General features: G+C 34.4%; 1 protein-coding gene across 6 annotated transcripts; it reads left to right on the top strand.

Moving 5' to 3' along the window:
* The first annotated feature begins 1,705 nt into the window (after nucleotides 1–1,705).
* RH20 (DEA(D/H)-box RNA helicase family protein) lies at nucleotides 1,706–12,873 on the top strand. 6 transcript variants are annotated; one of them, XR_016362080.1, is made up of 12 exons: nucleotides 1,706–1,862; nucleotides 1,973–2,217; nucleotides 9,238–9,417; nucleotides 9,600–9,761; nucleotides 9,905–10,059; nucleotides 10,633–10,725; nucleotides 10,881–10,966; nucleotides 11,053–11,279; nucleotides 11,608–11,710; nucleotides 12,110–12,340; nucleotides 12,445–12,543; nucleotides 12,630–12,873. XR_016362080.1 is itself a non-coding variant. In XM_089819334.1 (11 exons), exons 1-10 carry the CDS (start codon nucleotides 1,807–1,809, stop codon nucleotides 12,501–12,503), a joined length of 1,494 nt encoding a protein of 497 aa, XP_089675460.1. In that variant the 5' UTR covers nucleotides 1,706–1,806; the 3' UTR covers nucleotides 12,504–12,543; nucleotides 12,630–12,873. The 6 variants fall into 6 exon arrangements, 2 of the variants coding, with proteins under 2 accessions (XP_089675460.1, XP_089675450.1); XR_016362078.1 differs by having other exon boundaries at nucleotides 12,445–12,873; XR_016362079.1 differs by having other exon boundaries at nucleotides 11,608–12,340.
* The last annotated feature ends 504 nt before the right edge of the window (nucleotides 12,874–13,377 follow it).

Raw genomic sequence — 13,377 nt, 5'->3', positions numbered from 1 at the left:
CATGCATTTTGAAAATGTGGCTTTTAAAGATCCATATCAGAAACAAAATCTATCATATGGGTACACAAATAAATTACATATTCAAAAACTAGATTCCGAGCACTAAATTTTTTATTTCTAAAATTTTTTTATATTCAATCTCTAAATGCCTCAAATTTTGACATCAATTGAGAAAAAATTTCAAAAATAGGAAAAACACTTCCATTTTTTGCCCAAAAGTGAGACCCAACTTCTTGTACTTACCCCTTGACTAGTCGACTTGTGGGTTAGCTGGCTATAAAAGAAGATTGGTTATATGTAGAGAGGGAACAAGTTAGATAAACAAAGATAGGAAGAAGATCATAATGGATTAGAAGATAGGGAAAGTTAGAATATGCGAGCTAAGGCTCTGATTGTCTATACTTCTTGTTTTTTTTAAGGCCACAACCTAGAAGGCTTCACATTCAGGCATGTTGTGGTTATTCTTTATGTGAAGTTAAATAATTAGACCTAAAATATGTTGCATCAAGCCTCATGTTTCTTGTGGATTCATTGGATTTGTGTATAGCTTCCGTGTGTAACTCTTAGCAGGGGAAGAAGGTTGTTGTTGAGTATATTCTACATCTTGTTGCAGGTCTCTTGTTGCACCCTCCTTGCATTAATAATCATCTCTGTTTTATTGTTATTTGGATTGATTCCCAACTATTCCTTCCCAACCATGGAATTAACACTTATCTCGAGAAGCACAAAAATAAACCACAAAGTTCAAGTCATTATATTTGAACTACGACTTTACTGCCCATTCTTCTAGTCATTAGGAGTTGTTTTGACACACATTTCATGTGGTATGTTTTGATGTTACAACCTAATACATTCATGTTCACTTAAATATATGTTAGAGGATATAAGAGTCACAAAAAGAATAATTTTATCACACCTCCATTGTCAAAGGGAAAAATGAATCACACTTGAAAAAAAATCATAAAGGCACTAGTAGAGGTTGTCTTGATCAATCTTAACATTGTTAATTTAGTTCACCAATGGGGACCTATATTAACTTATACACATATTAAGTTGACAAACTCCTCATTGGTGTCTCTAAACACCCTTTGACTTCTCAATATCTAGCACAATAAAGTGAATTGATCTAGAGACACAAATCTTTGTTAGATCATCTTATAACAATGTTCAAATTGATCATTACACACATTTGCTCATATTTACAATACTTAAAATTGATTATGCAAGACATAACACTAATCTAATGAACCTTTCTAAACTAGTTTCAAACTATAACATAATCATCATATGCCAAATCCATTAATTTTCTAAAAATAACGAACAAATTCTATATGACATTAACAACAAATTCTACTCATCATTTCTGGAGCTCAATATACTTTCTTTTATTTCAGTTATATGATCTGATTACTTTGTAATTACTAATTAATTGCATTTATTTGTCCGCATCAATTCTAGAGCTTAATATGCACTTATTTACTTTTGGGTACGTACTTTCATTCTTATCTGCCAACTCTGGCATGTAAATTAATGTGTTTTAATTATTGATTAATTGCACTTATTAATTGGCATAAATATTGATGTAAGGGTAATTCCTCTCGAACATTTATATCTGCACGCACAAAGATATCTCCTCTATTTGGGTATCAAATTGGCTATGGTTCCATTTTTCTATATAAAACATCTGAAAATAATTTTGTGAAGTGAGAAGAAAGTGCGTGACGAACTAGTTCAACACAGACTTTCTGGCCGCTCTGTCTGTAATACTAGTGGCTAAATAAGGGTTTCCATCAGGGTTTGAAAGCCATGAGTCGCTACGATAACAGATATGGAGATCCCCACTCCTACCGTGACAGAAAGAGGTAATGCACCGGAACTCTTTTAACTAATGAAAAATTTGCTGTTGGTATTAGTTGGGGTTTTGATTCCTTTAAGTGGTATTCTTATTGTTATTTTTGTTTTTGTATTGCAGCGATGGCTTTGGGGGTGGAGGAAGCAGTGGCGGTCGATCGAATGACGATTTCAGTAGTATTTCTCTTCCTTACCAGGACTTTACAAATCTTACACACTTTGAGAAGAATTTTTATGTCGAAAAGCCAAGTGTGGCGGCAATGACTGAAGATGAAGTCAAGGCTTATCGCATTCGACGTGAGATTACAGTTGAGGGACTTGACATTCCGAAGCCAGTTACTGCTTTTGAGGACGCTGGTTTTCCTGGTAATTTAATCTAATCTTTTTCAGTCCTTGCCCATATGTTTTTGGATGAACTTGAATTGCTAATGATTGCTGAATATAATAGAGTCATGGTTCTGGACGATAATGCTGCTTCAATTTTGCTTTAAACGTACGAGAAATTGAAAATTTGTGAGATTGTTGGAGATTTTGTGAGGACTGGTACATAATGTCAAAATTTGAGTTCACCATTTATCGTAGTAACCTCCCTAAAATTTGCCTCCTTTTACTCAAAGACGTGCTCTAGATATGCCTGGTTTGTGAGGTATGAATAAATAAAGACGGAAGCGTATAATGCTTTTAAGGTGTGAGGAAGTAAGGTCTTCCTTTTGGCTGCTGTTGTCTTAAATCTTGAAATTCCGAGGTTTCTTTTAGGGTTTGTAAAATTTGAGTAAACTGAGGTTACCAATAGATGGCTTTTTTTTTGTGCGTCATGGTTTATATTTTTGCCTATATTTGAAGCTTCTGATAGCTTTGCAATATTTTGTTTATAAATGATTCCTGCAATTAGAGTTTTTTTTCAGTGCGCGAGAATTTTTGGCACTTTGGTGCTGTGCCTAATGTTAGTGGCTACCGTCGGTTTAGATCACATGTGATCAAAGCCACACATTGCAAACATGAAAAGTCTGCTGTAGGGTTTGAAAGATAGCTGTGTTAATTTGTTTAAATCTATTATTTAAAAAAAATCTTTTTCGAGTTAATAATTGCTTTAAGGATCCCCCGATTAATGAAACGTATTTCTAACTTCTAATTTACGGTTGCGGCAATTCGAGCTATTTTGCTTTTCTTACAGCATAATTTTTTTATAGAACAATAAACATTTCATGTGTTATTGACTTGAGAGTGTTAGAATTGAGGCTTGTTATTAACTTTAGCAACTTAATGTGATTGCCGTCGTCCTTCACTTAAAATTTCTCTCACTAGGTGGATAGTATTGGTTTTGCCTTCGGACTTATGAGACAATTGGCATACGGTGTCTGATTTGAATCCTTATAATGAGCTGGAATTCAAGTTGTTTCCGAAAATTAGCAGATTCTGTCATATGTGCGCTTATTTCCTCATAATGTTTCATGATGTTTGTTTTAGGGTTTTTGAGATCTAGCGTAAGATTCAGATAAGGCAAATGCTAGAATGATTTAGCTGTAATGAAACTAGCCTGTTAAGCAATTTTTTCTGTAGCTTATTAGCAATCTACAGTGTGGAAAACTTTGGGAGCTTTGTGTCAGTTTTTGTAAGGTATGGATGAGCCGAGAAATATGAATGGACTGCATCTTGCATTTAACTGTATTTTTTTTTGTTTTGTATTTAGAAGATAGCAGTGAAATGAGGTGTCTACCTACAGCACTATTAGCATGTGTGTTCGATTAAGGTTTCACACCCAGCTGGTAATGTAGGGCACATTTGATTGTAGTTCAGGGCAAATAGAAAGGGCCTGTGTTTTTGAGTTTTGACTTTTGAATCTTGTAAAGTTTTTTAATGGATGCTTTTAGTGCATTAGAATTTGAGTCTTATCTCTAACTTGAGAAGCATATATTTTTTCTTGTTTTCCAAATTCAAATTATTTCTGGAAAACAAGAGTGACGTTTAAATGTGCTTGAATATTGTCCCCCTCACTGATTTGATGAGTATGCTTTTTTTCCCTTAAGATGTGAACTACCTAAGGTGTTAAAACCATATTTGCAGAAATCTAACTAGCTGTTTACATCGTAGTTGCAGAAATCTGCAAAAATTTGTGATTTGTTACAAATAACTGGGTGCTTGGCCAAGGTGCGCCTCTCTTGAATTTTCAAAAATAAGTTGTGATTCTGACTGGTTTCTTGGTATTCTAATAATTTTATCTTTGAAAACTGTAATGATCTGAAAATTTGCTCTTTTATCTCAAATTTCGTGGCAGTTAAGAATTTTTCACTAAAAGAACCAGGGTTTGCGGGTTCTTTTCTTCTGGTTCCTGTAGCGTATAGCTGATATATCACATTTTTCCCCTTGCCTTGATCAGTAGTTTTCTTTTAATTTTAACTGTAGCCTTTTTGTATTACCGAGTATTCAGATGACATCTATTGTTTTCAAGATATCTTCCATGAAGATTTTTCGTGATTAAACAGATGCTTGTATTAGCATGCTTGGATCTAGGTTGCTACCTACGTCTTATTTTACCTTTTTAAGAACTATTAGGGATAAAAGGGAAAGACAAAGGTTTTTGGGTACACATTTAATTATATGGTGTTAATAATTGGTTTAGTTTAGTATGTAAGAAGTTTGGGTCCCCATAGGGGTGCACTCATGTTTTGCTTATTCAGCCAAAGCTCTTTCTGACCAAATATGATTAGCTCAGCTATTTATGTACAGCAAATTTTTTGTATTTGGTCTGCACCGTTGATCAGCATATCATGTTAAATAACATCATTATAGTCTATGTACACATAGCTTCAAAATAACTTGTTTGGCAGTTGTAATGCTTTAATAATTTTTTATTGAAACTTTCATGTTTCGAATAATGATCAATGCAGTAAACTATGCAAATTGAGACTGAATGTGAGACTCACTGGGTTTGTCATAAATTTTTATGTTAACATGGCTGGTCACAAGAAGAGTTCTTGGAGAGGCTTTGTAGGGAAGGATTTTAATTCAGTTCAAATGGTAGATGGTGTAAATTATAGATTTTAATTAGGAAGATATTAATTGCGAGTAAACAGAATTTTTTTGTGATGATTGATTGTCTGTATTTTACCAGTTCTTGTGCCTTATGAAGAACCCATGGCAAGGTTAATAATATTAATGAAATTGATGTTGTGTTCTTACGGCTATAGATAAACTTACATGGGCAAGCTGACCTGCACATTTTAAAGGCGTATTTGTGATTATTGATTTGTCATTTAGCTATATTTCTCCAAGTTCCTTGGTCAAGAGTTCAATTGCATGCATTTTATGTCACTCAAAGTTTGTCGGTCTAGAGTTCAATTGCATGCATTTTATGATACTCAAAAGTTTCTCCCGGTAAATTAATAAATTGTAAAGTTATTTAGAGCTGTCAAATTTGAAATTTTTTATTAAACTAATTTGCTTCATTAATTTTTTTTAAGATATGAAATTCAAATAACAATAACATCAAATAGTTTAATACTGAACAATGAAGATTCCATATTGACAGTTAAAATCCAATACCATGAAAACACTGAAATATGAATAAGAAATTGTTCATTTAAATATTTGATTGTCGTGCTGTTAATGAATGTAAATATGAATGGCCAACCTTTATGTTTTTTGTTTTAATGTATAAAGGTAGGTTTTTGTTCTCATTTTAAACAATGGTTAGTAGGGCTTCATTAAGATGTTTCTGGAATGTAACCGCTGATCTGGAACTCCTGTAATTTCATGGGGATGTCAGGAAGCCTTATCAAATACCACCTAAAATAGCTGTTGTCCTGGTCGCAACCAAATATTCTGAAATATTTATCAGACATGAGAAAAATGTACAGATTAAAAGTATGATGCAGGGGTTGGCATGTTTTGTGTCTGACTATGTGATCCCATAATGTTCAGATGTTTTGTTTCAAAGGGCAGGGGTTGTGCCCACAGAGTATGGTGAATTTAACTTGCAACTATTGGCATGAATATGAAATTGTTCATTCAAATGTTTGATTGTCACGCTGTTAATGAATGTAAATATGAATGCCTGAAGATGTCAATCTTTATATTTTTTGTATTCATGTATAAAGGGTAGGTTTTTGCTCTCATTTTAAACAATGGTTAGCAGTGCTTCATTGAGATGTTTCTGGAGTGTACCCGCAGGACCTCCTATAATTTCATGGGGATGTCAGGAAGCCATATCAAATACCACCTAAAACAGCTGTTGTCCTGGTCGCAACCAAATATTCTGAAATATCTATCAGACATGAGAAAAATGTACAGATAAAAAGGATGATGCAGGGGTTGGCACGTTTTGTTTCTGACTGTGCATTACCATAACATTCAGATGTTTTGTTTCAAAGGGCAGGGACTGTGCCCACACGGTATGGTGAATTTAACTTGCAACAATTGGTAACATTTGCATATTGTGTCCTTTAACTGAGTTGAGAAACATAATGTTACAAGAATAACACAAATTTTTAATTGGTGCCTTGATACGGTATTATAATGTTCTAACCATGGAAGCAATAGTCTGGGAAATTTCCTGATTATAGTGGATTAATTCTGAATTCTAGAGCCAGCTGATTTGAAAAAATCCCGATTCATAAAAAAATTGTTGGCCAATAATTGACCCAATTTTCAATGATCTTTGTGCATTTAAATTGCATTAAAATCATATTAAAATCCCTAAAAAGGGAAAAAAACACGAAAAATTACTGCAAAAATATAAAAGTACCTACAAATATCTCACAAAATTCATGAATTACTCAGAAATAGAGTTGATTCCAGGAAACCGATGCGGAATCGGCATGGAAACAATTTGGTATTTTGTCCCTCTGGTTTCCTTTCTGATCTTTGGAAAACTCTAAACAGAGGAGTGGGAGGAGCAATGGTGGCAATCAGGCTCAATCATCCCAAATTGTGGGGGGAATGTGCAAAAGTTTCAAAGCAGCTAACGAAGTTGCTCTAAATTGTGGTTTCAACATGGTTCAATTTCTCTGCATGCCTCTTCCTATGGATTCTAATGCAATCAAATATATAGTTAAATATTATACCATAAAGAGGGCCCTTTAACTGGGAAGCAATGAACACCTATAGTTTATAATTAATATTATAAAGTAGTTTTAAATTTTAAATTATAATGATTTTTAAATTCTAATAAAAAATTAAATAATATTTTATATTTTATCATTGACATTTGTCTCCACCTAAATAGTAGTTGCTGAAACCAGTGTCTTGCTGATCTTTTACTTCACTAAACGGATCTCTTCTGTTGAATTCTATCCCAGGTTAAGGGACTTGCCAGTTGCCATTATGGAATATAAGCATTGCACTTTCGGAATATGATTTGCTAAGCCTTCTCGAATATTGATCTACCCCCTACAAAACTCCTTGCCTCAATCACAATGAAAAAGTCTTCAATCACTTCAAAATGGTTTCTACTTTTAATAAATTCCACTTAATGGTAGCTAGATTGCTGTCATAAAAGTTTGATATTTGTTACTTCATATACATAGCTAATACTCAATCTCAGAATTAGGCAATTATTGGTGACTGCCCTATTTAAATGTCTGTGATAAGTTTCCATGTCAGTTACTTTATAGTCTTAGCTAATAGCAATATTTGATCTCAGACTTAGAAGCTATTTGGTGACTGCCCGCTTAAAAAGTTATCTGAATATTTGCCCCATAGAATGAGCAATATGAATATAAATATAAAATCTATTTTCTTTTGAACTCAGATACTTACACAGATTTTTCTAATATTTGATCTCATACTTGGGCAGTTATTTGGTGGCTGCCCTCTTAAATGCTTACCTGAATATTTGCTAATGCAATTAAGTTATCAACAATATGAAATAAATGAAAAAATGTATTTTTTACAGTTCATGCGTTCAATTCTGTTTCGATGCTCTCTATCTCTATGCTATGGAAATGCTCTCTATCTCTATGCTATGGAAATGCCCTAGATTGCTGTCTTCTAAATTTGATATCAGTTACCTCATATATGTAGCTAATATTCAATCTTAGACTTGGACAATTATTGTTTACTGCCCTATTTTAAATGTCTGATAAGTTTTTTGTCAGTTACTTCATAGGCTTAGCTATTTGATCTCAGACTTCGAAGCTATTTGGTGACTGCCCTCTTAAAAAGTTATCTGAATATTTTGCCCATGTAATCAGCAACATGAATATAAATCAACAATTCTATGTTCTTTTGATCTCAGGTACTTAAATATATTTTCTAATATTTGATCTCATACTTAGGAGTGGGCAACTATTTAGTGACTGCCCTCTTAAAAGCTTATCTGAATATTTGCCAATGCAATTAACAATATGATATAATGAAATAAATGACAGAATCTATTTTCTACAGTTCACGAGTTAAATTCTGTTTATGTCCTCTTGCTCTATGTTATGGAAATGCCCTAAGTTTACAACAAATAGTTTTTGTTTCGTATTCTGTAATTTTTTCTGTTTTTTTGAAAATCCAATATTTTCCTTGTATTTTTCCAGTTATTTTAAAAATATCTTATACCATTGGTTTTCCGATTAATTGTGTTGTGGCTATAGCTCTGTATAGTGATAGTGGTGAAATGATAAAAATTCTGCTTGATAGAAAGTACATCCTGGAGAAAAATTCACTGATCTGTTCCAATCAAAGACACAAATGGGCTATTTTGTATGTAAGGGTCATCTTGCCATCCTTGACAGAGCTTGTGTGTGAGCTCTTTTAGAGGGAAACAAACTCAGAACTGTTTTGTGCCTGGTTACACATGGTGAGGATGTCAGCTGATGTAAAACAGCCTGTTGGGAAATTTCTCATTGCCATCTGAAATATTTTAGTTTCTGAAGGTCAGATGAACTTGGTGGCAGTATGTGCAGTTTCTTTCTCGAGAAACTCAAAACAGTTGGGTATGTGATTTTTATTGCAGAACCTGAAACATTTAGAAACTTCCTCTACATGCATTTCTGAGCGTCTTTGTTGGTGCACCATATTGATATTTTATATCCTTCAGATGATTATTGTTTGTTTGCCTTATTCTTCATTTTTTGCGAATTGGTTTGCTTGTTTTATGTGGTTATCTTAAGCCTTTTTTAATTGCAACTGGGATTTCAGATATGTTGTTCTGCTTTGTCACACTAGCTTTTAAAAAATGGGAACTTTGTATGTTTGAAGTTGGAGTTGCATTTTTAAATTTAATCACTCCCTATTAAAAATTATGTAGTGGAGCATAAGGCAATTGAATGTATGAATTTGTCCATTATGAAGTTTCTGGCTCTCTTTATAGTCAAACATGAGCAAGCCTATTTGTCACTATTAAAGTGTTCCATTTTGTTGAGAAATTTTGGACTGAAGTTGTGGATTCTTTATCAGAGTATGTGCTTGAGGAGATATTAAAAGCTGGGTTTACTGAGCCAACGCCTATTCAAGCTCAAGGGTGGCCAATGGCTCTGAAGGGACGGGATTTGATTGGACTCGCTGAAACTGGTTCTGGGAAGACACTGGCATATCTTTTGCCTGCCATTGTTCATGTTAATGCGCAACCAACCTTAGGTTAGGATTGTGTCTTCTACATTCAATTCAAGAGTACATTGTTATAATTTTCTAGATTATTTAATTTTATCATCTTTGACTTAATGAACCCTTTCCTTTATTACTGTGAAGTTTTTATGGTATTATAATTTACTGGTTGAGGGCTTTTTCTTAAATGCTGATGAACATTGTATATATGTTAGGCCCAGGAGAAGGCCCTATTGTATTGGTCCTAGCTCCTACTCGGGAGCTTGCTGTTCAAATCCAGAATGAAGCAACCAAGTTTGGGACATCTTCAAAAATTAAAAACACATGCATATATGGAGGGGCTCCAAAAGGCCCACAAATTCGAGATCTTCAAAGGGGTAGGATATGGAGCATTTTCAGTAAATTAGTTGGCCTGTTAACATGCACTTTTACAGAGATTATTTCAAAATTCTGTCTAGTATGCCTTTGTTATTTTTCAACTGATTTAGCAACTTCCGACTTTTGATTCCTTTATGTTCAGGTGTTGAGATAGTCATCGCAACACCGGGACGATTGATTGATATGCTTGAGCAACAACATACAAACCTGCGAAGAGTGACATATCTTGTATTAGATGAAGCTGATCGAATGCTGGACATGGGTTTTGAACCACAGATAAAGAAAATTGTATCACAAGTATGCATTCATTTTGGCCAAGCATTTATTTATATCGAATCCATACCTTTGCAAGCAATAGTAGTCACTGTTGCAATAAAACTATCCCCCCTTTGTCTATGCAAGTCCTTGTCTAGGATGATGTACAAGCATGTTGCGATTATTATTAATATGTGTAAGGTCATTATGGCTGAACCTTTATACTGATGGACTTTACAAATGCTTATTTTAATAACAACCTTATGTTGGTGGATGTAATGATTAGTTGCAAATGGTTCTTTTAATTTTGTGTCTTTATAGGGATGCAAATGCTTAAATTGAGTAACAGCCTTTTGTAACCTTGTGTCCATTGAAAAAGGCATCGGAAGTTCCAAGTTATCTTTAGTAAATTTTGTGTATAAAATTCTGGTATAAGATACAAAAGTATTTTAGGGAAGAGATTGTTATTCTAGTAAGTGTACTTACTGTCATGTTTCTTATCACAACTGAGACCTTTTGCAAACCCTGGTTCCTACCTTTTTGGCTTAGCACATCAAATTTTCTTAGAACTATGCGCACGTAGCAATTATATAACCTCTATTCTGTGCTTTTCAGATTCGTCCAGATCGACAGACTTTATACTGGAGTGCAACTTGGCCTAAAGAAGTAGAACAACTTGCTAGACAATCTCTACATAATGCTTATAAGGTAATGTCTATATTGGAAATTGACAATCACTATACTGACAGTGTGTTTGCTGAATTTTGTTTATGAAAAAAATACATTCAGTTATTTTATTTTTTGGATGTGATGCTTGTATTTCACATCTATTGGCTAGTATTTTGAACTTATAATTGTTGCAGGTAATTATAGGATCACAAGATCTCAAGGCAAACCATTCAATTGATCAAATTGTGGAAATTGTTTCTGAGCATGACAAGTATTCAAGGTACATTTTGGTGTTCATCCACTTTTTGTTTTCTGATGATTGTTTTGGTGTTGATGAATCTGCTAAATAAGATAATTTCTTGACAGATTAGTAAGTCTTTTAGAAGAAATCATGGATGGTAGCCGTCTGCTTATTTTCCTGGAAACTAAAAAGGGTTGTGATCAAGTTACAAGACAATTGCGTATGGATGGATGGCCAGCACTCTCTATCCATGGAGATAAAAGTCAAGCTGAACGAGATTGGGTCTTATCAGAATTCAAAACTGGCAAAAGCCCCATCATGACAGCCACTGATGTTGCTGCACGCGGCTTGGGTATGTGGGAGTAATCATTTAAATTTATCATGTTCTTCTCATAGTGCATTGATTGTGAACTGGCTTTCCTATGCCCTTAATTTAGTCTACAAGTTCTGGTGATTAAAATGGCTTTTTATGAATTCCAAGTGTTCTCTATTTAGTTCTTCGAGGTGAATTAATGTATTATCAGCTGTAGAACTGAGATTACCTGAAGAATAAATCATTGTTTCAAATTCAGTGGGTTGATGCTTATGAGATTTAGAGTTCGATGGCTTGCTGATCAGTATTCCGAAGGATGGATTGTAGCTTGGCGGCGGCTTAATACAACTCCTATGTTTTATGGCAGGAAACCTCGTGGCTGCCGCCATTGCTGTGATCCACATATTTTGAGTTGGCAGTCAAATGTAGCTTGATTGACTTTTGCTGCACGTGACCACTGTTTTTGTAAGGTGGGCATGGTATGCCATAGTTTATCAGGGGATAATGGACAATTTGGTGCACAAGTGTGCTAAGAAGCTGAGCATAATGATGCATGCCTTGCTATTTTCAAGGCATCACTATCCTATACAGTTGTTAGGACTGGAGATGGACTGACCATTAGTGGAATATGAGCAATCAATGTTATGAAATTATATTAACAGGCTGTATTTTATCTTTGAAACTATGACATTTTTTTGGTGAAGCAGGCTTCTTTTATTCCTTTGAAAATAAGACACATTAGTTTGATGTAGCAGGCTTTATTTTATCTTCGAGAATAGTACTTCTTATTGTGGTATAATAGTATCTCTCAATGATTTTATAATTGAGCAAATCAGGGCAGCTCTAATTATTTGTCTTCTTCACTGCAGATGTTAAAGATATAAAATATGTTATCAACTATGATTTTCCAGGCTCCTTAGAGGATTATGTTCATCGCATTGGGCGTACTGGTCGGGCAGGTGCCAAGGGCACTGCATACACATTTTTCACTGCTGCAAATGCAAGATTTGCAAAGGAACTAATAAGTATTCTTCAAGAAGCAGGGCAGACTATTAGTCCTGGACTGGCAGCAATGGGCCGGAATGCTGGTTCCAGTGCAGGTATATTTGTGAGCTTGATAATGGATTTATTGATACAGGAAACTAATATTTTCATTAAAATCTGCATAGTTTGAATCTTTAACAATGTTATTATATGGTAACAGGTTCTGGAGGCTTTCGTGACCGTGGAAGAGGTTATGGGAATCGATCATGGGGTAGATAAGATGCACAATTTTGATCTTCTTAAGAAGTTCATTTTGATGGTAGAGCTTTTTTTTGTATCATAATAATTTTGGAATTTTTTGTGAATGAAAAAAAAATCATTATTCTGAAACGGAAGCATTTTCAGCTGTATCCGAATATGTAAGATGACTTGGGGATCAGATGGAGGATGGCAGCAGAAATTTTGCATTCCATATCTAACATTGTTCGTCCATGTATACAAGAGCAATTTTTTGGTATAGTAGCATGAGCATGTTGTCACATGTAGATCAAGTCTGAGCACTTGCTCAGTGTATAAACTATAAACAAAAGCGATGCTATAATACCTAAATTCAGCGATTTCAATAACCAAACATATTTTGAATGTGGAATTCTTACTTGCATTTTCAGTTTCCTAGCTTTCATTAATCGAAATGTTAATCTGATGCTGAAAAATCATCTATATTACATTACAAAATATCCTTTTGTCTGCTTGTTATGGTATTATTGTTCCAAGAAGATAGTTTTGTCATGCTAACATAAAATCATTAACATTTTTGCATATGTGTAGACAAGACTATTTGAAAACAAGCAATGCTGTCTGTAGGGCGAATCAGGAGTGGAATATTAGCCTTTCAATAATAAGTGTTAAACATCTCGATTTTGGCATGTTTCTGGCATCAATTCAGACAACGTAGAATGATATTTCTCATCTTTTATTTTAATTGAATAATGAGATTCTTTAGTACAACCTGAGTTGGCCTAGTGGTGGAGAACTTGTATTCTTGAAAGAGAGGTCAGAAGTTCGAAATCCCACTGGGGGTAGGGTATGTACGCCTCGTTTGTAGCGCCAAGCGTCTCTCGAAAAAGAGTATGAGGTAGTCCCATATCACTGT

The sequence above is a fragment of the Cupressus sempervirens genome, chromosome 1, assembly GCF_028749045.1.
Source record: "Cupressus sempervirens isolate cs-2001-9-10 chromosome 1, ASM2874904v1, whole genome shotgun sequence".
NCBI classification, from domain to species: domain Eukaryota; kingdom Viridiplantae; phylum Streptophyta; class Pinopsida; order Cupressales; family Cupressaceae; genus Cupressus; species Cupressus sempervirens.
The sequence above is the reverse complement of the archived record's forward strand: the minus strand, read 5'-3'. Positions and strand labels throughout refer to the sequence as shown.